This window comes from Crocodylus siamensis, chromosome 12, assembly GCF_052110815.1.
Source record: "Crocodylus siamensis isolate JL-2025a chromosome 12, ASM5211081v1, whole genome shotgun sequence".
NCBI classification, from domain to species: domain Eukaryota; kingdom Metazoa; phylum Chordata; order Crocodylia; family Crocodylidae; genus Crocodylus; species Crocodylus siamensis.
Genome location: NC_143406.1, coordinates 13,672,300 through 13,696,798, shown reverse-complemented (window position 1 = coordinate 13,696,798; position 24,499 = coordinate 13,672,300). Strand labels below are relative to the sequence as shown.

At 43.3% G+C, this 24,499-nt stretch overlaps 1 protein-coding gene across 3 annotated transcripts in view; it reads left to right on the top strand.

Moving 5' to 3' along the window:
- The window catches only part of MMEL1 (membrane metalloendopeptidase like 1), an 82,415-nt gene extending 65,044 nt beyond the window's left edge, over positions 1-17,371 (top strand). For all 3 annotated transcript variants that reach the window (XM_090023770.1, XM_090023769.1, XM_090023768.1), the window contains exons 17-23: positions 2,162-2,220; positions 7,945-8,064; positions 9,544-9,677; positions 11,156-11,221; positions 13,743-13,838; positions 14,575-14,651; positions 15,808-17,371. In XM_090023770.1, the coding sequence (XP_089879896.1) occupies positions 2,162-2,220; positions 7,945-8,064; positions 9,544-9,677; positions 11,156-11,221; positions 13,743-13,838; positions 14,575-14,651; positions 15,808-15,907 (652 nt within the window). In that variant the 3' untranslated portion in view covers positions 15,908-17,371. The remainder of the gene's footprint in view (positions 1-2,161; positions 2,221-7,944; positions 8,065-9,543; positions 9,678-11,155; positions 11,222-13,742; positions 13,839-14,574; positions 14,652-15,807) is intronic.
- The last annotated feature ends 7,128 nt before the right edge of the window (positions 17,372-24,499 follow it).

The following is a 24,499-nucleotide window of genomic DNA, read 5'->3' as shown; positions in this document are numbered from 1 at the left end:
CACACCTTTCTTAAAAATATAAGTGTATTGCTTATGTAACCATAGGATACATACATCACCTCTTGAAAGGCTGAAGGCTTGAAACAACAAAACGCTCACATGGATCTGGCCTAACTTGAGCACACCCATCCTTCTTCTGGGGGCCCCTAGGTCTAACTTTACTCCAGTTGTCAGCCTCTTGCTTCACTTAATCTCTCACTTCTCACAGGATCATAGGAAAGTTGGAACCTCACAAGATCATCTAGTCCAACCCCCTGTTCAAGGCAGGATTGTCCCCGACTAAAGCAGCCCCTGCCACCTGCTACTGAAAATTTCCAAGCACCTAGATTCCACAGTTTTTCTAACTAACCTGTCCCCGTGATCAACCACTCTCACAGTCAGAAACTTCTTCCTAATGTCAAACCTAAATTTCCCCTACTGGAGTTTTAGGCCATTATTCCAGCCACAGAGAACAGCCCATTCTCTATCTCCTCTGTAATCACCCTTCAGGTATTTGAAGACTATTATAATATCCCCACTCACAGTCTTCTCTTCTCCAAACTAAATAACTCCAGTCCTTTAAGCCTTTCCTCATAAGCCTTGCTTCCCAGACCCCTAATGATTTTTGTTGCTCTGTACTTTCCAATCTATTCACATCTTTCTTGAAGTGTAGTGCCCAAAACAGGACATAGTACTCCAAGTGAGGCCTCACTGGTGCAGAAGAGAGAGGGAGAATCACCTTCCTTGTTTTGCAAGTGAAACTCATCCTTGAGATCTTGCCATTAGATCCAGCCCAGAATCTTTGTTCTCCCAGCTCACATCACTGTCCAACACCAATTCTACATACAGACATACCTGAGCACCAAAATGAATGGCCTACACATTGTTTTGCAGTAGTTGACAGAAAAGCACATAATATCTAGTTCCCACTTGGATTTCCTGATGATTCTGATACTGAATTAATTATGCATGCAGTAAGCCTCTACAGCAATCAGACAAATACATCGAATATACCGTGTCATAAATTATTACAGGCAATTCAAAATCCTTCACACTCAACATTACACATTGTTAGTCAATAAAAAGCATCTTCCCATCATATCAGCAATATTTCAACTGCCGACTCATCAAAATACTTGTGTATCATACAATGGTTTTAGTTTCCTTTGTTGCCTGTAGAGCAAGCTTATTCCTTAGCCTCCAACCACTTTGCAGCCCTAATTATGGAGGGCCTGAGAAAAGCATATTAGAGAACTTTAATTAATTTTAGTAGAATTTGAGACCAGGCCCTCTTGGCCTGTCAATTAAACTGAATATAAAGTTCTTACATCTTTCATTTTGCGTGTCTGATTTGCAGCCTGTCAGTGAAGTCTATCCCAAGCCTTGACAAGTCTTTTCTTTGAGCTTCAAACCCACTTATCACTAACACGCCATTGTTTAATGAAAGAAGTTGAAGAGAATTTGAAAACTCAATTTTATTCCTTATGTTACCTTACCAATGCAGTCAAATGGGCTGCTCCTGTCCATTCATAGTGGGAAAGGGAAAAGTAAGGAGGCAAGTTGCACAACATTAGATAGGTCTGAAAGTTGCACATAGACTCCTAGTGTGATGTAGCTATTCAGTACCATGTGCTGAGCACACTTCCAGTAGGAATTCCTTATCAAAACAAGGACTTGACTCGCTATCTATGAAAAGTGCTTTCACAACGGAGATGTGAGTACATCTCTAGCTCTGCGTCTGGGAGGATTTGTCATTATTTGTTGACTGTTCCAATTAGAAACTTTCAGCAGATAAGCTTAGTTCCAATGGAGCTTGGGTAACCACAGTAACTACATTCTGTTGCCCCAAACTCCTCTTCTCCGTGTTTCTTTTGATGTAGTGTTATTTGTTTCCTGTCTTAAACTGTTATTATTACCATGAGTTGTTAAACAGCTTCCACATTCCACCTCCGAGGTGACTGCTTAGCAATAGTGAACAAAATGATTCCTGGCTCAAAATCTTTAGGATGAAGAGTGCTAGAGAGAGAAAAGAGTTTTCCTGGGTGAGCTTCCCATGTTGAATTATTCCTAATTGCTTTCCCCCATCCCCGACTCCTTTTTTTCATATTGAAGTTGTGTTTTTTGATCAAGGATAACTCAATAAAGATAATGACTGTATTTTTGCATAAAATTATGTTTTTAGATGGATCATCGGTGCTGCTGTGGTCAACGCATTCTACTCCCCCAACCGAAACCAAATAGGTAGGTTCTGAGACACTGTTAATCACTGTGGGAGGCAAGAGCAATGCAACCAGAGCAGATGCAACCCTGATTGAACCTTGATAGCACAAGGCAGGTGGGTTGTCATGCTCACATTCCTTAAGTGAAAAAGCCTGGTGTTGAAAAATGTTGACCGTCATTACCATCTTGTGAGCGCCGACTTCAAAGGAGTAGGGTTCTGCATTGTCTCTACATGGATGTGCCTGGAAATATAATTAAGTGTCCCTGGCTTGGTATTTGTGCAAATGACACTGAAATTATTTTCATGAGAAACATGCCACACGAAGGAAATCTGGTGCAGCTCACAAGACATTAGACTTATGCAAGTTTCCAAATCTTTCCTGGGCCTGATTTTCATTGTTCTTAATGAGCCTCATGGTCTTCAGGCATGTTAAGATTTAGGCTACTAAGTAAGGGGTTGAAGTCCAGGATCTTCTTGGAGCGTTCTTTGAAATGATTCCAGTGCCACATGCAGGGCCAGGTAGACAGGCAGAGCTACAGAGTTTCAATGCATCGTGTAGGGAAGAGGGGGTTAGGTTTATTAGGAACTGGGGGACTTTTTGGAGCAAGAGGATCTTATGCAGAAGGGATGGTATCCACCTGAGCCAAAATAGTACCAAAATGGTATCCAACTGCTGGTGTGTAACATTAAAAAGGTGGGAAAGCCGACAGGCGCGAAACAGCACACAGTTCAGACTGACGCACCCTTTAGGGGTGAAGCCATAAACAATGGGGATAAGAGACAGGGTGGGAAGACTCAGGTGAAACACAGAGAAGTCTAACATAAATAAATACATTTATGATTCAAAGGTCACAAACACATAGCTAACCAGGCAACAATGAAAAATTCTTTTATACTAATACCAGAAGTCTAAATCCAAGGTGGGAATGCTTAGCAATAAATAACAATATTGACATAATAGAAACATGGTGGAAGGAGGAAAATGAGGAACATCAATGGGTTGCTATAATACCAGGATACAAATTATACAGGAATGATAATAGAATAGGCCATATCGGTGGGGGTGTAGCACTCTACATCAAAAAACTGCATCAAATCAAATCAGGTAGGGTTTTAAATTGATAAGGTAGGCACCGTAGAATCTCTGTGGACAGAAATTCTGTGGTTCAATAGGAAAGAAATACATCACCAGGTCTACTCCTCTCCAGGGATAAGTCTGTGGAGCTGACCCAAACTGAGACTTCAGTAGATGAGGTCCTATGGGAAACTGATAAACTAAACAGTAGCAAATCACCAGGTCCTGATGGCATTTACCCCTGGGGTCCTAAAGGAGCTCAGATCAGAAATTGCTGAACTCATAACTGTAGTATGGAGCCTATCACTAAAAACAGCCTCCGTGCCAGAGGACTAGAGGGTTGCCAGTGTGGCTCCAATATTTTTTTAAAAGACTCTAGAGGGACCCAGGGAATTATGTGCTGGTGAGTCTAACTTCAGTTCCTGGAAACCTGGTAGAAAAAATATTTTAAAAAAGAATTGTTCTGCAAATGGATGAACATGACTTGCTGGAAAGGAATGGTTTTGTCAAAGGGAGATCATACCACACCAACTATCTAGATTTCTTTGAAGGTATCAGTAAGCAGGTAGATCATGATGATCCAGCTGACATAGTATATGTGGCCTTCCAAAGTGCCTTTGACAAGGTCCCCCATCAAGAGCACTTAATGTAGTTAACTAGCCATGGGATTACAGGGAAGGTCCACAGGGTGAGTATAAATGGTCATTTTGGGGGATGGAAAGAAGTAAACAGCGGGGGGGGCCAGGGATCTGTGTTGGGACTGCTGCTGTTTAACACATTCATAAATGATCTGGAAAATGGAGGGAATAGTGAAGTGGCCAAATTTAAGGATCAACAAATTATTCAAAGTGGTAAAGACCAGAGTTGACTGTGGGAAACTACAGGAGGATCTGACACTGCTGGGTAAATGGACAACTAAGTGTCCCTGGCCAATGAAATTCAATGTAGATAAGTGTAAAGTGATGCACATGGGCAAAAATAACCCAAACTATACCCATACTATGGTGGGCTCTACATTACCTGTTACCACACAGGACAGATCTCAGAGTCATTGCAGACAGTTCACTGAAAACTTCAGCTCAGTGCTCAGCAATCATGAAAAAGGCAAACAAGATGTTAGGAATTATCAAGATGGGAATTGCAAACAAAACAGAAAGTATCATTATGCCCCTTTATAAATCCATGGTGCATCCTTGGATACTGTGCTCAGTTCTGGTCCCCACACATAAAAATCTGTATAGAAGACCTAGAAAAGCTAACAGAGAAGGGTACCAAGTGGTATGGAGGGGCTTCCACATGAGGAGAGTCTAAAGCGTCTAGGCCTATTCAGTTTAGAAGAGAAATGCTTGCAGGGAGACATGGTAAAAGTTTACAAAATACTAAAAGGCGAAGAAAAAGTAAATAGGGGTTTATTATTTACTATCTCTCACAGTGCAAGAACTAAGGATCATAAATTGAAATTAGTAGGTAGTAAATTTAAAACTTAAAAAAAAAGAAATTTTTTCTCACACAAAAGGTGAGAAACATGGCTTAACATCAGCCTCTGGATGTTTGGCTGCAGAATTGGTGTTCTTTATTCAACTCTGATCCTCCAAGAAAGGTGGTGGCAAATATTTTTCATTAGTATTCATTATGGGTGCTGACAGATGTGGGGAAAAAAAACAAAACAGCACTTTACCCGAAGAGCAAACGGTGCTTTTTGGCAGTTTTATCTAATAATTGACTCAATTAGCTATTAGATAAAAGTGCCAAAAAGCCCAGCTGAAGCATGAGATCGATACAGATGCTGGATGAGCTGGGTCAAACTGATGCGGTTCCTCTTCTGGGCATGCGGTGCGCTTGGTGCAGGTGTAGGCCAAGCTGAAAGTAAAGCGCTGTTTTGTTTAATTTTTTCCCATGTGTCAGCAGCCTTCTTGTATTGCAAAGAGCCTGGAAGAACCGTTGTGCCAAACTCTCCTCAGATCCAGAGAGACAGTCTTTACCCTGAAGTATGTGGCTGTTAAGTGCCTCTCAACTTGCTCACGTTTCTCTGGTGAAGACTCGGGCCTCTCTTCTGTGTGTAAAAGTAAAAACAGACACACAAAAAAGGAAGTGGAAAGCAAACTCAGCAGCACAAGGCACAAGCATCGGGCACACTCGTGCTAGGTCACTTCCACATCATCAGCTACAAATCTTCCATCTGCCTCAACCTCCCCTGCTTCTGTGTCTCTTCACAATCTCTTTGAGTACACTAGATGCTGCCCTTTTTATTTCCATTCCCCATCACTTTTACAGTTACATGTTCCCTTTTTCCCCATTGCCTCCAAAATCTGAATATTTCCCTACCCCTAAAGAATAGGGCTATGCCCTCAACTGACCATATTGTGCATGCCAGTCTCACCACAATGATGAGGACCTCAGCAAACCGGCAGGCACCTATTCGGGTGTCTTGATGTCCTTGAGACTGTCCTATACTTCCACCTCCATCTCCTGCAGTGAACTACTCAGCTAATTGCAAGCTGTAGGCTGAAACAGAATAGGAATTAAACCAGGAGTGGGGCGGAGAGGTTGACATCATCCTTCTGATTTATTAAAAGACTCTATCCTAATAGGCACATCTGCCATTAATTGCGTGATAGAAAACAGCCCCTCTTTTAGGTTTCCATGTTTTCTTTCCCCAGGGGAATGGAATACAAAGCAGTCGCTTGGGTATGTTCCTCCCAACTGTAACTGTGGCCAATACAAATGCAGAGATCCTCAGGATTGTCTTTTATCTGCTTTTATCTGTGCGACTTCACTGTACTTCATATTATTTCCTGTCCTCTCCTTAAGGCTTGCTTTGTGAATTACAGAGGAGACATTAAAAAGGCCTAATGGAAAACATGGCATACAGCTTTCTCCTCAGATGGCTAGCATGGTGGGCTTTCTCTCTAATCATCTCCACCACAGAAGCCCTGCCTCAAACCAGAGCTTTTTCCCCAGCAGGAAGAAAAGCCCCCAGAGACCCCGGGAGGGCCTCTGGGGACATTACATTGCTGTCAGTCTGACGTGGGAGGGTTACACGCTGTCCAGGATTTTGTCCTGACTTCTGAAAGAGAAGATCCTCTGAGAAATATCTACTGCAGAATACTTTGGTCACTTTTACATTTTTGGTAGGTTTTTTGATGCCCCAAACAAAAAACGGGGCTGGATAACTGCTCTTTTCATTGCAGGCAACAGCCTTGGACTCTCTCTCCACAAGAGTATTTCTTATATATCATTTCAATTTGTTTCACTTGTTGGAAAGGATCTTCTTAGAAGGGCCTTGTTTTCAGACCTTAATTCCTGCTTGAAGTTTGTTTGAGTCTCATCTTTAATGCATGGAAGAAAGAATAAATTGTGCAGTCTATATATTCGACTTGTGTTAGTAGGGTGGGGGAGGCCAAAACTATTTTTTCCCCAGAGTTTTCTTCCAAAGCATAGTTGATACACAGTAGAAATTCCTATCAAGTAGGTTTTAAACACTGAGCTTCAGTGTTGTTTGTAGGCTGCATGTGGATGCTAACCTTTCTGGTGACAAAAATAAAGCAATAAAACGTCCATTAGTTCCCCCATAAACTGGCTGCAAGATACAAACTGAACATAGTTCATCGGGACAGCGAGGAGGAAAATATATTCAAATGCAACAGTAATTCCAGGGTGTCTTCTGTGCACCTCAGTCAGCCCTGTTGCCTTTATTGACAAATATAAAATTTTAACTACCATCGCAGTCCCATAAAGTCCAGCACAGCTGTGAGAGGGGGATGGAGAATCCATTCGCCCTCGTGCATTATTAAAAGCATTTTCAGCTGTGCAGTTACAACCACTCCATTTGTAAAAAGAAGGGAGCTGGAGGGAGCTGTCAAAAACTGGCCCCTTCTCCCCTTCCAATACAATTCTTTGTAAAGTACTGAGAATTAACAAATGTTCAGCATTTCAGGGAAAAAAAGTGCCTCTTTTCAATACTACTTTAATATTTTATTTCCATATTAGAATATTTTTATTTGAACTCAAAAAGGGGATTTTTGGGGGGGTCAACTATTCTAAAAAAATACCAGTAAAATGGATCACATCAAGCATTTCAAAACAAAACCAATTCTGAAGGTTTCCATGAAAATCAGTTCCACTTTTTTGACCAACACTTGCTCTGACTGTTGACTCTCTCCTTTCAGGGGCAGATGAAGAGCCAGGCTGCTTTTCAGACATCAGGTTGTACATAGGGCTTGGGCAGTCTGGCAAGACAGATATTTCAGCTTGACTAAGAACAAATAAAGACACTGCATGGTATATTTCTATAAGCTTCTTTTTATTGCATCTGCGCTCTCTCAGACAAGAGACGTACAACTAAAATAACTAAGAAGGGTTCTCAAATGGGAGGTTTTATAGTTTGCCCATTTTATCAACTAAACCTTTAAGAACTGCTCCCTGTCCAGTCCAAGAGAGAGAACTTATTTCATATGACAAAACTTGATGTCTGATTTGGGGTACGATGAGATGTCTAACTGAACATAAACCAGGCAACAGAGAGAGGAAACCTCCTCTCCCATTTACATTGTTTTCTGTTTAGATCCTCCACACTCATCCTGAAGATTGGGTGCCTGTGGCTGATCTATCAGATACATACTCAAAAATGAAATGGTCTGAACCTGTTTCTCTTTCTCTCTCTTTGCAGTTTTTCCAGCTGGGATTCTGCAGCCTCCCTTCTTTAGTAAACACCAGCCACAGGCATTAAACTTTGGAGGGATTGGGATGGTAATTGGGCATGAAATTACTCACGGTTTTGATGACAATGGTGAGAAGAGACTGAAAACCTATGTATCTATCTGTGCAAAATACCCCTTTTACAGGTTCACTGATCACCCTGGGGGAAACCAAATGCATCTGGTAACAGCCCATCAGCATTGGCTGTGCTGATAGAAACATGCATGTGCGCACTGTTGTATGTGCGAACACACGCACACCAACAACACACTGCCAATGTGTGATTTGGAGTGAATGCTCTTTGAACTTGGCAGAGGCAATGAGAATAACCAAGTTTAAAACAAATGAATTAATATAATGGGAATCCTTGGGACAACCTATTATTTCTGCAGCACTGAAAGATCAGAAACACTATCAACACCAGGCTGCCTGTTGTCTCGATGTCAAACCAAATGTACTACAACAGTTCCCGTGGTAGAACAGCCACATGCAGTTTTCTAACTCCGTGGGGGTGTTTGTTTTTTCACCTAAATGCTTAAGATTAATTGATCTTGCAATTATCATAGAGAAGAACCTAGAATAGCTGGGGACATGGAAAGCTGATTCTGATATATTTTAGTTACAAGTAACTTCTTACACTTAGATATTATTATTTCTGGTCTTTAACCCGATGGAGTCTATTTAATTTATAGATAAGACCCCTGCTGTAGCTTCAGGACATCAGATCTGTAATGAATACGAGGCATTTCTGAGCAACAGAATAGGAAGAATATTATTATTGTTTTTCTCCCTTTGTGGCGTTGACAGTGCCACTAACCCTCAGTTTCCTCATCTGTAAAGCGGGTATAGCATTTTTTTGTTTACAGGCAGTTGAGAAGTTGTATGCATATTATTATTGGAATTACAGAAATGCCTAAAGCTGCAACTAGAAACAGCATTATAGTATGTTGGGCATGGGGCAGTAACACAGTGAGAGAGAAGAAGATGTGGCCCAAAGAATTTACACTCAAACTAAACAACACCTCAATAGGTGAAACAGATGGGAGTGCTAGTGAGAGGGAATTGGTTACTACATAGACTAGTAGTTGCTCTAAGTCAGTGGTTCTCAACCTTTTTTGTACCAGGACCCATCTGTAAACATCTTTGGCCAGTCCCAACCCAGTGGCCCCTCACTCCAGACCTGCTGCCCCCAGGCTCCAGCCCCACAGTGTGTGGGGCAGGAGGTAGATGTGTGAGGCATGGGGAGCCCCAAGCAGCCCCTTACAGGCTGTAACTGCCAGCCACAAGGGAAAAGCCACAGTTTCCCAAATTTTTCTCTTTTATAGGAGAAGCCATTTTTAAAGTTTGTTGATCCATTTAAAAGTTTATTCGTGGCTCTTTCCTATATTCTTGCAACCCACTTTTGGGTCCCAACCCACAGGTTGAGAAACGCTGCTCTACATGAACTAGTAAGTGTCTGTATTAGAACCGGGAAGCAACGACTTATAAGGCAGCTGATTTGGGGCAGTGGACATGCAAACCTCTCCCCTCTGAAACAAGTCTTTTCCCCTTTTTTCGGTTTTGTGAACAGGCAGGAACTTTGACAAAGATGGAAATATGTTTGACTGGTGGAGCAATTTCTCAGCCATGCATTTTAAGGAGCAATCTCACTGTATGGTCTACCAGTATGGAAATTACACGTGGGAGCTGGCTGGAGGACAGAACGTGAGTACACGCCGCAGAAAGGCCGCATTTAGAAATTAAGTAGCGGGACAGAGTCCTGCTGTAGGCTGGCGAGCAGTACAGCCTCAGGCACTTCATCGAAATGCCACAATCCAGTCAGCAAGCAAGTCTCTGACCTTCCTCCCGCCCAGCTGCTCACAACAGGAATGGCTCTATCCAAGTTTTAATTTTACTTTACATTTTCATTTTCCTCCAAAGCTGTTAGCTGTAAAGCAGCCAAGGTAGTTTGCATTAAAGAAACAGGAGATAAGACACGCATACTCCATCTTGATAATAAAAGATGAGAGATTCCTACTTGTGCAGAGCTTTATAAAGTATGCTTATTTTTTATGGCCAGTTCTCACTGTATCAAAGCAGGGATTTAGAAAGGATCAGGTAAGCCTAAGGACAGTGGTATGGTAAAATGCTTTTCAGCAGTCCAGCAACAGCTCTGAAAAGACTGACCCCAAAATTCGGGGTGGAGACAGTTTTGCAGAGAATGCGGAAAGAGCAAAGAAACACGGATGCTTAAAGAATAAAGTGAAAGCTCCCACAGACACAAAGCCCAATCCTAGTCCTCAGGAACCTTCTTCCCTACAGAAACCCTTCCTTAACCATACCCCCAGCTTAAGTGGCAGTAACTGCCTTAGGGCCAACCATTTTATATCTTTTCATCCCCCACAATGCTTTGCAAAGGAAGCAGCCTTGCATGAATAAATTGTAAAGATTTACATTAAAAAGAGACATTTTCTTCTTTAATTATGCCCCTGATTAGCCCTCCAAGCTCAAGGAAGAATAAAACTAAAATCAGCAAAAACACACACTCTTGTTTGTCTACATGAGGGCACCTATCCCCCCCACCTCTGAGCCCAGCCCAGGTGATGGCCTTTAAAACCAGTTCCTTTAGCTACATCATTTCTAATGTGAGAGCAGCTATAAGGAGAGAGGCTGTAGATAGAGGGCTCTTGTATTCTGTGAACAGAAAAGACCAGATATCAAGGTGATGGGTGACCTAGAAATACAACAGAGAAAGCCTGCTTCTTAACCAGAGGACACCAGGGTAGGCTGAAAGACCAACAAGGTTTACCTGATACAGTAGTAACAGATTAGTCTTCAGCTCTCAGGTATTACTACCTGTTGGGTATGTGTGCTGATGCTTCCTGCCACTCTTGCAGGCTGCGCATGAAAAAAAACTCATTTGTTAAGTGCCTACTGAAGGACATAACTCTATCAGCCCACATTTGCTCTTACTCTTTTCCTGTTCTAGTTGCCATTTTGGAAAACCCTGCTGTTCCAGCAATCTGGGGTATTATTTCCTTTCAGATTTTCCTTTGCCTCACTCCCAGTGCAGTATTTCTGCCATCTTCCACCCCAGAGGGGGCCCTATCTCAGTAATAAACACAGTGCTTCTATTGCTATTCAGTTGACTTCCTTCTGGTACGGCAAACAAATATGGTAATCAAATTAATTGTGTATTACAGGTCAGTGGGATAAGCACGCTGGGAGAAAACATCGCGGATAATGGAGGAGTTCGACAGGCTTACAAGGTAATTTTCAAAGAAGTAATGAGTCATTACTGGCAATAAAATGAGAAACTGGCTTGTCCCTTACTTCTATTGTTAGGATGTGCTAAGAGCTACAGGTATGTCACCTGGACTCTGGCAAGGAGCTGCCTACCTTCCCAATGCATCCTGATTCATACAAGTCAATGCACAGCCTTGTGTAACACTATATAAATGACTGATGCAAGGAATCCCTTGTGCCCATGTGGCTCCAATTGTAAAATCAGGACTGCAGCTACCTTTACCCCTATCACCATCATAACATGTACTGCAATGATGTATGGACCAAAACCACAATCCTGGGCCCCAGTATGCTAGGCGCTGTACAAAATATGAAATAAGAAGCAGGCATAGATCCATGTAGAAAAAAAGATGAGAGATTCCCCAAAGTCACCTGCACCAAGACTGTTTGCTATAGCTTCGAACTGCTTGTCAAATCAAATCCTATCTGGCAGCAGACTGTTAGTTTCCCCACAGTGTGATTTGATGATGGGTTTATAGCAGTGCAGCCACCTTCTTCCAAGTTCATTTCCCTTACACTTTAAGTTTTTAAGCTTAGTGACATGTCAGATACAGCATCAGAGGGATCTGAGAGAGAGAGGCTGCTTTCCTCTTGAGCCAGCCACAGATCCTATCTACAGAAACCTCTGCACCCCATGTCACAGCTGAATCCAATCCCAAGCTATACTTTTCTGAAGCTTCTTTTTCACATGTCTTCTAACCTTTAAATCAATGATAATGAAGTTTTTTCCATCCCATTGCTGCTCACTTTCCATGTTGCTACTGAGCACAATAAGGATAGCACTCACTATTTATTCTGAGAGCAGTTGTTTGCCCCTTCTCAAGATAAAAGGGTGTGCTAATCGAATAAAGTATTTTCAAAGGAAGAGAGGATACACGTGACATTACTCACATTACCATCCTGCTGGGAGTGGAGGAACTTGGCCTTTGCTGTTGAACTTCTCTGGGTACATTAGGTACCTCAGTCTATATCTTGCTCAAACCTCCTGCTGTAGCTGGGAGCCTGGCTACATCTCTAACCTGTCAGGTTCCCACACAAAACATTTGCAGATCAGAATGAAGGCAAAGTAGATTTGCACCTTATAAAATAACTAAATCAGAGATGTATATCATGAGCATTCCTGAGCCCAAGTTCACTTGATCAGATGCTGTGCAATCAGAATGCCATATTCACCAATGCAGATGCTGCTCCTCTGTCCAGGTGTGAAATGTAAGCATTCGCATAAAACATTTTTGGGCTGTTGTGGTATGGGATATACTTCTGTCCCTAGAACCTGGGACAGGAAGGAGTGTGGTTTGACACACGTGTGTAACTCTGACATTCAAAAGTACAAGTGGATTGACTACTGTGGATGCCACTAAAATGTACCATTTCCTTTACTCTGGAATTTGCTGTAAACATGGGAGACTGTGCATGGGAGCCATTACTGCTCTATATTCTGTAATTTTATGGCATGGAATAAGTGTATTTCCACACTTAATTGTGCCTTAAAAGTTTTTTGGAGGTATTATCAAAGTGAGGGTGAAGATAAGGTAATACAGTGTTCAGAATTAACTTGCATGAAACTCATTAGCTTGTCTCCATTATGTCAATAGACCTAAAAAAAGAAAATTGGCCAATTAACATGTAATAGTAACAGGTAATGGATTTAACTTTGTGCCAGGTTATTATCTGCTATTTTATAAGCATTTATCAGAAGAGACAGAAATTATCAGTATAGATGCATGGAGGAGATTTAACTCTCTGCCTCCCTTTCAGCTCTGTGTTCATACAGAGGTCATCTAAGGCACATTGCCACTATCCTAGCATTTCACATCACAATCAATGGTGTGCAGTTCAAGATGTCTACATTGATGCCGTGCACATTATCAGATGTACTTTAATAAGGACTTTTCAGTAGCAGTGCCCCACATTTATCCTTCTTGTTTGCTGAGGACTGTACAGTGAAACAACAGCTGGAGCTGTGTGCAAGGGAGGAGGGGGGAGACGGGAAGAGGGGGTAGAGTGCCATCTTCCTGAAAAAACTCAGACCAAAGCTCCTGATTATTCATGATCACTGTAACAGGTCATGTTTGACAAGAGCAGAGCTGTTAACCCAGATTCTACCCAAACATGCAGTTAGATAATTACGTGCTGCAACCTTCAATTCCACCTGCATATTCACTTGGATCTGGTATTTTTCTGGTTTCCTAAAGAGTCTTGTAGCCTGCTACCCACTGGTCCAGCACAGTGATGACTCCATTTTGCACATGGCATGTAAAGCTGCTACTGAGCTGATGTACAAAAAGCAAAGTCTGTGAAACGCCCTAAGATGAAAGGTTCCTTATAAATTGTTCCTTTGTAATACAACTGACTGTGAAAGTGCCCAAGGGGAAACAGAAGGGGAATGAGAATGTTCTGGCTGTGTGAACAAGGAGGTTCAAAGTATTCAGCATGTTTGAATGAGTAGGCTTTTTGCTAAATGAACCTCTGGTCCTTTTTTAGGCCTATTTAAAATGGTTGGAACGAGAAGGGAAGGAGCCAAAATTGCCTGGGCTTAATCTGACTCATAAACAGCTTTTCTTTGTGAACTTCGCCCAGGTAGGAACCTCTTGATTCTTCCTCTGTTCCATGAGACATAGAAATCACATGATGAATTGCTAAAGCTTTTGGACACAAAAAACACTGGTCCACAGGCCTCACTTCCGGTAGGAAGCTGCCACTTACTGACAACACTTGTCAACAGGGTGTCCCTCAGAACAAAGGCATAGGAGGGCTTGATTGTTACAGCAGAGAGGACAAAAAAGCCTACCAGAGAGTTACTTAGTGATTTTTGGTGGGAATCTCAGAAGTGAAATTGCTGCCTTTGAGACATGATGATGCAATATCATCATTCAAGAGCCAAAACATCTAGTCTAAAGCAACAGATCCTAGGTCCAAGAAGCTGAAGCTATCCCTGAACAGGCTAGTAGGAACTCATACTCTCTTCCACCTCCTTCTCGGCCCAAGGTAGAAAATAACTCAAACTGAGTTTGTAGTGAAAAGGTAGGATGGTTCTTAGAAAAAATCGTTTAGAACTAATCCGGGGAAAGGGAGAGGTGTTCAGGAGAAATAGCAACCACTCCTGCAAAAGGCATTTAATTTACATCATCTGGAGTGTGATGACTAATGTATAATATACATGTAAGCAGCAAAAGCCATTCTGGGCTCTTTGCATTCCAAGTTGCAATCCCCACCCTAGTACAATTAGGTGCACCCGAGCCACTCAAGTTGCAATTGCTTGCACCAGTTTAGCTACATGTTGGCCCATGGGTGGTTAATCCTCTTCCTTCTCTAGGTATGGTGTGGTTCCTACAGGCCAGAATATGCCAGCCAGTCCATTAAGACAGATGTCCACAGCCCTTTGAAGTACAGGTAGGTTTTAATAACTTAGATGGACTTATCTTTTGATCCAGCCCATCATTGCAGCATACTGGAAGAAGGGGCCATGTTCTAGTGATTAAGCACAATAAAACTAATTGGCTCTATGGAGAATCCTACCACCTCTGACGCTCCTGAAAAGAAACATGGTCTTTTACCCAGCTCAGAGAATTAGGCTGCTCCTGTAAGGCATACACATCTAGGGCCCATCAGAGCTTATAATGCTGTTGCACAATGGACTGTGCCCCATCTTAGGCCTTCTCTTTTATTCAGCCAGAAATCAAACTGCAACGCCCATGTTACTTTTTCTCCAGTTAGCCCCCAGATGTAGTCCTTGATAGTAAATTCACCATTTTAATGAAGATTGGAGATGCTGGCTTTATGTGCCCTAGAGGCAGCAGTGGCAGGGCAGGTGCCCAGATGTAAGGAGGAATCGTGGAAGTAAAGGAGGTAACAAAGAGGAAATTACAAATCTGCCGGGAACTCCCTGCATTTCACTGGGAGACGCATGCAAGCCCAAGTGTTGACCCATGCAGGCTGACAGCAGGAGCGGGGACTGTAGTGGGAATGCACACAGTAGTATTGCTTACACACTGGATACCTGCTCCTTGCAAGCACCAGAGGGAGATGCTTATACTTTATGGAACAGGTAGTGCAATAATGGTAGCATAAACTTCCTTCCTGCATGGTACCAACATGGAGCCAACCTCATCCTGAGCACAGTCTGGATGAGAGGCTTCCATAAGCTCCCAGTGCTATAAATTCTACTCAAATCCTTGCTAAAGAATTGCCTTGGCACCTCACTCCATTTCCCCTGCAGATCTGGTCTCGGTCCTAGCTTTACTCAAGCCACTGAGACAGCAAACCAAATGTTGCTTCTTGCTTGAGGTCTCAATCCTGCAATGATCCAGGGTACAGAGGGACCCACTGAACCCAGTGGAGCTGCAATCAGGCTCCACACAGCTAATGGCAAGTTCCTAGCCTTAGACACCGAGGCAGAGACCATCTCTTACTGATTATCTGCAGTTTGTGGCCTTATTGCAGACATCTGGCTCTGATCCACTTAAGTACAGGCTTTATTACTGCCCTTCCTTTGGACTCTCTCTCCTACCTGAATGCAAATAAAACATTTTTCTTTCTCTTTGTTCAGGGTGATGGGATCTTTGCAAAACTTTGAAGCCTTCTCTGAGGCATTCCACTGTAAAAAGGGCACCACCATGCACCCTGCCGAGAAATGCAGAGTCTGGTAGCCAAAGAGAACACTTGTGCTGAAGATAATGCTTAGACGCACAGTCTACAACACAAAACAAAATTCAACTGGTCTGGCTACAGACTGAACAGTTCTCGCCAATGATGTGCCTGATGTTTCCTCTGTTCAGTCACAGCCAAGGTTAATGGTGCAGCTACTGTGGTCAGAATTTGAAAAGCCCACGGCTGTCGGGCTTCCGTGGTTCGGCTGGAATGTGTGCAGGCTTCTCAGCATTGACAGCTGGGCTGCATTGAGAGTGACAGTACACTCCAGGAGAGAAATGACTGTTTCCAGCGACATCCTGACTGTTATTAAGATACCACATCAGGGTTACAAAGACTAGCTATTTAAACAAAAAAAGTAGATCTATTTTTCAGCAAAGAGTATTCATTTTAGTATGTCCTACACTCAAATTAGCCTTGGGAGGTTCGGTAAGCCTGTCTGAGACTGTTCACTGAGCTCGCTATTTTCCAATATTCTGATTCAGTTTCTGGTGCACTTCTCCCAAATTCAGGGTAGAGATAGATAAACTTACTTGCTGTCTGTGTAACACTGTCCATTTGCACCTTGATGACTGCTTTGTTGTAAGAGGTTGTAATTTGTCTTGATATTTTACAAGGTGATCTGTATGTTAAAATGCTTACCGGCTGCTGACTTATAAGCCACGCTGAACCCCTTGTTTTGCACTTGAGTTATTTTGCTCAAATGAGCAAGTTTAACATTATCTTAACAAAGTGATATAGAGGTTGCTAGAAAACGAAATCATAATTAAAAGTCTAAAGTCTATTGCCATATTCAGACTACCGTGGGTACCTCATTCAGAAATATATTTAAGAGGAGACATATTCTTGCATTAAGAGTATATATTTGGGATATTTTAGCAGAACAGACTTTGTTGCTTAATGTAAACAGCAAAATACTTACCCGAGAACAAAATTAATTCCGTGCCTTTTAATTTTGCCATAAGCTACTTTTAAATATTTACACTTTGAAAATGTACATCTTGTTAATTTTTTATAAATAAATAAATAAATCACACTGCAGCCAATTACTCAGGCATTTATCTATAGAGGCAATTTCAGATTGCTTTCTTTAATGAATGTTCTAATTTAAGGGTATCTGAAGTATTTTGATCCTTTATGTAGGATGCAAGCATTTTTTTCCAAAAATATTTATTTTTGGCATATATACCACTGGAAAGCAAGTTCTTAATTCTTTTTAATAGCATTTGGTAATGCTTAGCATATCAGATATCAAAGCAAACTGTTGATTCATTTCCACTCTACTTAACACATAACTAAAAAAAAGCTTTGATTAACTAAATTCTAATTTTATGTGACTGTTACATGTCCAATGTCAGTATTGTTAAAGTTTCTATTTTTCATGTTGAAGTGTCCATGTAGTAAGCAAGCTTTATTAACCAAATAAACTGCCATGATCTCTCAAACTGCTTGGAACAGTCTTAACATTTAAAGCCATTGAGTTAAAATGGAGGAAGCATAAACACCCTCGTACTTCATTAAATCATGAAGGACTATGGAAGGAAATGAAGAGATTCCCAGTAGCAGCTTCACCTATACTCTCAGGGGATAAGTGTTTCATGGAAGTACTCTGCTATTTGACAGGTTAGTTTATTGGCACTGAATGAATCCTTGAGGAGATAAGCGTGTGCGTTAGCTTTACCTGGCAATGTGAATTTTGTCTGTAAGCTAATGATCAGATCCAACGCATCAATTCATTTACTTGCAAGCTCTAAAGGAGGAGAGCTCATCTGTGACTCACAGCACCTGTGGTGGTGTAGGGTCTACCATTTCTCCTACATACTTCATCACTGATAGGAGCTGTGCACAGAAGAGAGACACTCTGCAGTGAGTGGGTTATACTTACAAACGTAGGCACTGGCTCCTGTTTTGTACAGAAGCCTAGCAAAAGAAAAATACAAGTACTGGAGCTGAAGCATTAGACTTTACCCTTGTCAGAGGCCTCATATTCAGAGGATTCTTACTTCCATGTACGCTATGTGCTGCCATAAGCAATCATAGCAAGGTGCATCGCTGTAGTTACAATAGTGGCCTTTATTCACATTGGTCAGCAATTGGGCTATCATGCAAAATGGGGCTATGATTACAGTAGGGCAACTTTATTGCAGGCAGCGGTAACAAACACAGGAGGTCACCACTCTGGCTGCATTGGTGCTTCGAGATTCTTTACTTATACCATTAAAGGGCTTAGAAGGGGTATGGCAGGAATCTGCCTCTCCAAAGACTCATTTGGTTGCTATGCAGTACCAGCAGCCACTTAGCATTAACTAATTCAGACCAGAAACAACATTATCCATGTACCAAACCAAAGGAAGCGCTTGAGAAGCACACTGAGGTCAGGTGGGAGTTGGTCTGCTTGACAGTTTAATTACTTCAGAGCATAACAATTTTGCAGAAATGTGCCATTAGCAATTCTGGCACATGCCATAGTTACTGGGATGATTAAGACATGTCTGGGAAGGTTTTGTTCCAAGCACATGGAAGTTACTTCTTTATTTTTCAGGCAAGTTTATTAAGCCTCCCACCTGCAGAAGAATCTTTCCATCTGTCAGCCTGTGTCTGTGCCAACACAACCAAGCATTGCAGACAAGCGAGCACACCCTGCTTTTACAATCCCACACAAACCTCAACATTGTCTTAACCCCATTGGTACCTCTGTGAACTGAAGAATAGAAACAGATGCCGCATAACAATAAAAATTGTTATGGCGGCACAAATGCTGCACAAATAGTCCTTACCCAATGTGGCACGACAAAGGGTACTAATAAATTGTGCTGCTTTCTTGTGGCTGGTGTCTGTTTGTTCTGCAGTGACAGAGCGTAGGCAGCCCAGAGCTGCCCAGTCTCCTGCCACCCTGATAAGTGCTTTGAGGGTTTGAAGGGCCCAATTCTGTGAACCCCAGGTCGAATCGGGCCCATCAAGCCCCCAGAGCACATGCTTGTGTTTCCCCATTTACAAAGCTGCCTGGGGTGCACCCCTAAGCAGAGAAAGCATGTACAGGTCCCTGCAAAGAGGCTTGGAGCCCTGGGGATTCCTCACCTCCCATGCTGCCTCGCTGCCCTGTGCCAGCCCCCATACAGACCTGTGCCTCCACATGAGGCATGGGTCAGCACAGGATCCAGCAGGGCAGCAAGGGACCCAGGAAATCCCGAGGCAAGGGGCCACATTGCTCCTTCTCCCACATCAGGCAGGGGTTCCCCCGCAGGAAAAGGGGCAATGTGTGTGTTGCCCAATAAAGCAGATCAGTTATTGCAGAACATGTCCCACCACCGCTGATCTGCTTTGGTGCGATGATGTCCGTTTTTACCCTAAGAATACCTTCCTCCATTAGCCAAGAGCTCTGTGGATGTTGCTATGCTAAGGCTGTTGTTCACCCTGGAAAAGGCAGGGATAGCAATGAGAGCACCTCCAGGGAGTTTCACCTTACAAAGCCACAGGACAGAATGAGGGAAGGTGAATGGAGCCATTGTATATTATTCCCAGCCAGCTGCCGACGGTGAAAGGGCACGAGAGGCTGGCTTAGCAGTCAGGTGTGCTGAGATTTTTAGATGGAAGCAAAACTCTAGTGCCTTTGTAGCATACTGCTGGATGCTTCCTCCTTTCACTCATGTTATCTGCAACCAAAAGGGTTTTTATCTCAACAGGTTATACCCTGAGCTTATATTCTGGATGGTAGGAATATTACTAGCAATTTAAAAGCCCTGCTGCAATAGGCTAATACTATGGAAACCCCCAAAAGCTGCTTACTAACAGACGAACTGCATTGCCGTGCACTCCATTCCCAAAGCAAATCCAACTTTGGCACTGGCTCAGTGACCTATAGACATTTAGGAGTGAGGTGACAGGGAATCTTGCTGTCCAGGTCCTCCAGGCAGAGGCAGTAGAAAGAGGCTGGCATGAGGACTGTTGGGAGCCTGAAGGAATACCCTGTAGTGCCCAAGATGAGGAAATGAAATGCACAGGAGGGTGTTTTCTGGGAGCCAGAAAGGGAACGGGAACTCAAGGATTCGCTACTCCCTGTTTTCTGCAGATTTGTCATTCTGGGCAAGCTGCTGCCACTCCTGGTACCCGAGGCTGGTCACAGGTTCCTCCCTACCAAAGGGTTTGAGAAGCAGCTCAGAGGAAGGTGCCAGGTTATCCCCACCCTTGCTGCAGCTGCTTAACTACTTCACCGTCTGCACTAGTACCAATTCCAGCAAACCCCAATAGTTGCCAAAAGGGGAATGGCAGACTATCATGGTAACCCCTTGAAGGGCACAGCACTGCTGCTTAGTGCCAGAGGGAGCTGTAACCAGCTGTCTCATCTTGGACGAGAGGCTGGAGCAACGGAGGCCCTATCACAGCCATTTTTAGTGAAGAAGCAAAAACAGAACAGCCCCTGAGGCACCACCAGGCAACCCTCTTTACCATGAAAGGTGAGAAAAGGGGGCCCTGGGCTGCAGCAGCACATGCATCCCTCCCCACACCCTCAGTGGGGGTCTGAGGAGCCCCTGAGATGTGAGCTAACAGTGGGAATGCCAGGAGTACTTGCACTGTGGGAAGAAGAGTCAGGCTAGTGCCAAGTCTTTGAAGGTTTCTTCCTGCTCGGGGATGTGTTCCCTTTCAAGTTACACCTACAGGCATGTGGAGAAGTGAATCCCAGAGTAGAAGGGAGGTCTGCAGAGATCAGCATCAAGTCCACACTAGCCATCCATCCTTACGCTTTGGAAGGGATCCACCACTAGGCCTGATCCTGAATTTTGATATCCGCTCTCCACGTTTAGTGTTACCCCAAACCTTTGCTCCGCAAACCCCATATTTAGCAGCAGCTTTTCCCTGCACTGCACACAAGAACTGTCATGGAAAAGGCAACCAGGTTAGCCAGTTTAAAATGATTCCCGAGTAGCAAACCAGCTACTTTCTGTGTTTTGTTCTCTTCCCCCATTTTACCCCATTTACCCCATTGTTTTCATTACATTCAATAGCAGACACACAAAGTTTGATTGTCTCATGGCATTCCCTCCAACTTCAGAAGCGGTATATAAATATTTTAAAAACCATTACTGTGCAAGCAAGGATCTAAGGAGGATGACATGGAAAATATTTCCCCTCGTTTAAGAGAATGACATTTGCGAGATTAATGGGGAGCCCGTGAGTTGTTATTTACACATACTGCAGGTTGTAGGGTGGGAGGAAGAGTTTCTGCACGAAAGCTCATGACAAGCTGTTATTTCTCTCCTCTTTAAATTTAGAAAAAACTTGCTTCGGCACGTATGAGATGTTATTGCAACAGTACTGCTTTTAATCTGCAGCCATGGCTTGTTTTGTAAGGCTGTTCCTCAGCATAACCACTACCTACTACACACACAAGGGGCTGGATGAAGCCAAGAGTAGGCAGTATCCAGTGCCTCAAAGATCAGGAATGATTAACAGACCTTGCAGGCAGAAGCAAATGGCAAAGGAACCTTAATCCTGCCCACTTCACGCTTACTCGACATAAACATCACAGACAAAGAGATTTCTATAGTCATTGCTTTGCTTCCTCCCCAGTCTACAAATAATTGGCAAGTGTCTGTTAAGGCTTTATTGGAGTTCACTGACCACTGGAGGTGTGGGCAGGTGTGGGGAGGTGTGAATGTGAGACCAACTTGTCCATGGTAGTTCAATTAATCTTTGATCAATGATCACATATCTGCTTAGGTGCCACCGTGCAGGCAGAGGCACCTTTTGGTGATACAAGATGGAATTACTTTAATACAATATATCAATATGATTACAAAGGGTCTGGTCTCCTCATCCTTTCCAGCCCTTGCTGGTTTATAAATACAGCACCCAGCAGAATCAGGAGGGTGTATAAGAGGATGCTGCCAAGATTGTGACCTAGTTTTGCAAAGAAATTGCTTTTTCTCAAGGGAGAGCAAAGCCAGGGCCTCTTTCAGACAGATATCAACCTTGCAAAATGCCAAGATTACTGCACAGGAAGAGTCCATGCCATCAACCAGAGCAGGCTGCCTTGCAGGAATGCTGGAGCTCGGCCTCCCTGCAATAATTCACATGGGCAAAGTACGTTCCCTACTTCCACTGGACTGTGACAGAGTCATGACTCCCATGCAGCAAAAGAGCCTCCAAACCAATGGCCTGCTGAGCAGATGAGCCAAGGACAAGAACCTTGTTTCCATAAACTTGTTCGGCTGTAAACCAATTCATATGGAGCCCAGGCTCTAACTACTCACCTTGGGAAAATATCATTGAAGAGAGCTCCTACCATTACCCCTTTACTGAGGTTCTGTGCTGGCAGAAGATGAATTGCTTGTTCAACGGGGTCAGTTACCAATGCCTGTGTTGAGGTACCGCATTCATTTTAAAAGTGTTCAGAGGTCTCTTCCATCTGCAAGCCAACTCAAACGGTGCTTGAAGACCCAGAACAGAGTTACAGGCCAAAGAGCACTCAAGCCATAGGATGCAGGGGTTAGCCAGAAAAGACAGCACACATCTGTCGTATAAACAGAAAAGGCTGAGAACAGTGCTGCCAGCTACTGACTGCACCATGCAACAGTATGTCTGAGTTACAGCAAGACTACTGCCACCTCCAAAAGTTACAAAAGTTACTGCTGCTAGCAGCAGATATATTCTTGCATACGTAGGCTGAAGAGACTTTTCCTGATTGCAGTGGTCAGAAACCCTACTTTACAAGGCTTTACAGGATAATCCTTATGCAGGAAACAGAAGGACAGTTAGTTTGCTGTGTTGGCACAACATTATGGTCACTTAAAATGTTACTAGGTAAAGTTAAGGGAACTTTTACCATAGTCGATTCCTTCATTTTAACAGCTCAGTTTCCACCATTAGAAGAACTAAGTGCCTCACCTGAGGTTTCACACCCTCCACATTTGCAGAGATACTAAGGCTCTTGACAATTTTTTCCAAGGGAACGTAAGCACCAGGTGACTCCTGTATGAAATGCATGAGCACCTTCTCTCCACCTGAGAAAAGGAATTTAGGACAACAAGCTTCTGTCCGCAAGGCAGAATCCGCAGCCTTTGGCAGAGGGGTAGTTGAACAACAGCTCCAACTTTGAACAGGTCTCACATCCCTCAGAGAAAAGTGGGTCACACCAGTAATCTGCAAGAAGTTCAAGGATGAGTGGATGATAACAGTTTGCAGGCCAGGGTGGTTCCAGACTATGAGCAAACTTCACCAAGTCAGTTAGTCATATGAATTAACACATGCAGCACTGTGGAGAAGCTTAGAGTTTGGCCCTGAAACCTGTTGGCAGAGTGCTGTTTCAGGAGGCTACAAACGCTCATGTCCCTACTACCTCAACCTTTTGGGAAACCCAACCCACACTTACCTTCAGCAAGACTTTGCCAATTCTGCACTGAGACAGTAAAATCAGAGAGGCAAGGTACAACTGTCTATTCCTGGACATATAGGGTGCACCTACACACGTACTTTACTGCAGACCTGGCTAATTAGCTCCGCAGTAAAGGATCAGTGTCTATACATGCACCTATGTTAGGGCACAGTAAACTAATTAAGTCAGCTGTAGGATAGTGCTGTCTGGAACAAGTACTATCCTACAGCAGAGTAGTTACATGCAGCAAAACACATGTGTGGACAGTGATGGGGTGGCTGGGGCACGAGGGTGCTATAGTGCAGAGGCCACCTGTCAGTGAGCCCCTCACTGTAGTACCCGTGTGCCTCGGCTAACCCCTCTGCATGTTGAGCCACGGGGAAAAGCTCTGGGCCAGCAGGCTGACCCCACCAGACACCTTGCCCACTGGGGTTGCTCCACTCCAACTTAACATGCTGCAGTCCCAGGTGCACATGTAAACGCTGCGCCCAGGAGCAATAAACTCCAGCGTGAACTGCACCCGAGTTTATTGCTACATGCTAATTGCAGGTATAGATGCTCCCACACTTAGCTGCAACTCAGATTTTACAGAGCACTATTTAATCTCACAGGAAAAAAGCTTGTATTCAAAAGTAGGCTGGGCCACATGCTTGATTGTGAGGGCTGCATCCTGAATCCCCATTACTTTATATTGGCATCTTAATATTAGAGAAACTCTACTGAACAGGTTTAGTGTTGAAAGAAGGAAGAAAATTGCTTTTTAGAAACTTGTGAAGTCTTGTTCAAACAAGATCATTTGATGTTGGCTTCTACCATGCTGCCACCTGTTGGCCAGACCGGGACCCAACTGCTGAAATTTCAAGCATGGTGATAATAGGAAGGACTAAGTTCCCAACATCACACCAGCGATGAGCAGGACTCCCAAGATCCAAGTGCACCCAACACATTCATTCAGCTGCAGATGTTAAAGCATTGATAGCTATCATGGCAGAAACCTGGTGAATCTCTGCACTAAGCTTGTGTCCAACATAAAGTTTAAATCAGGAGTGACTTTTTCCTCCAAGCCAAATGCTGTGAGATCGCACTTTATCTGCGTGCTTTTGCCTTTCATCTACTGTCAACAGCATAAAAGCAAGAAAGCCTGCACAGGCCACAGGCCTGTCTTAATGGTTTAATCTTCCTGAGTTGGTGCTTTCATGATCTGGGAAGGTCAGTTTGC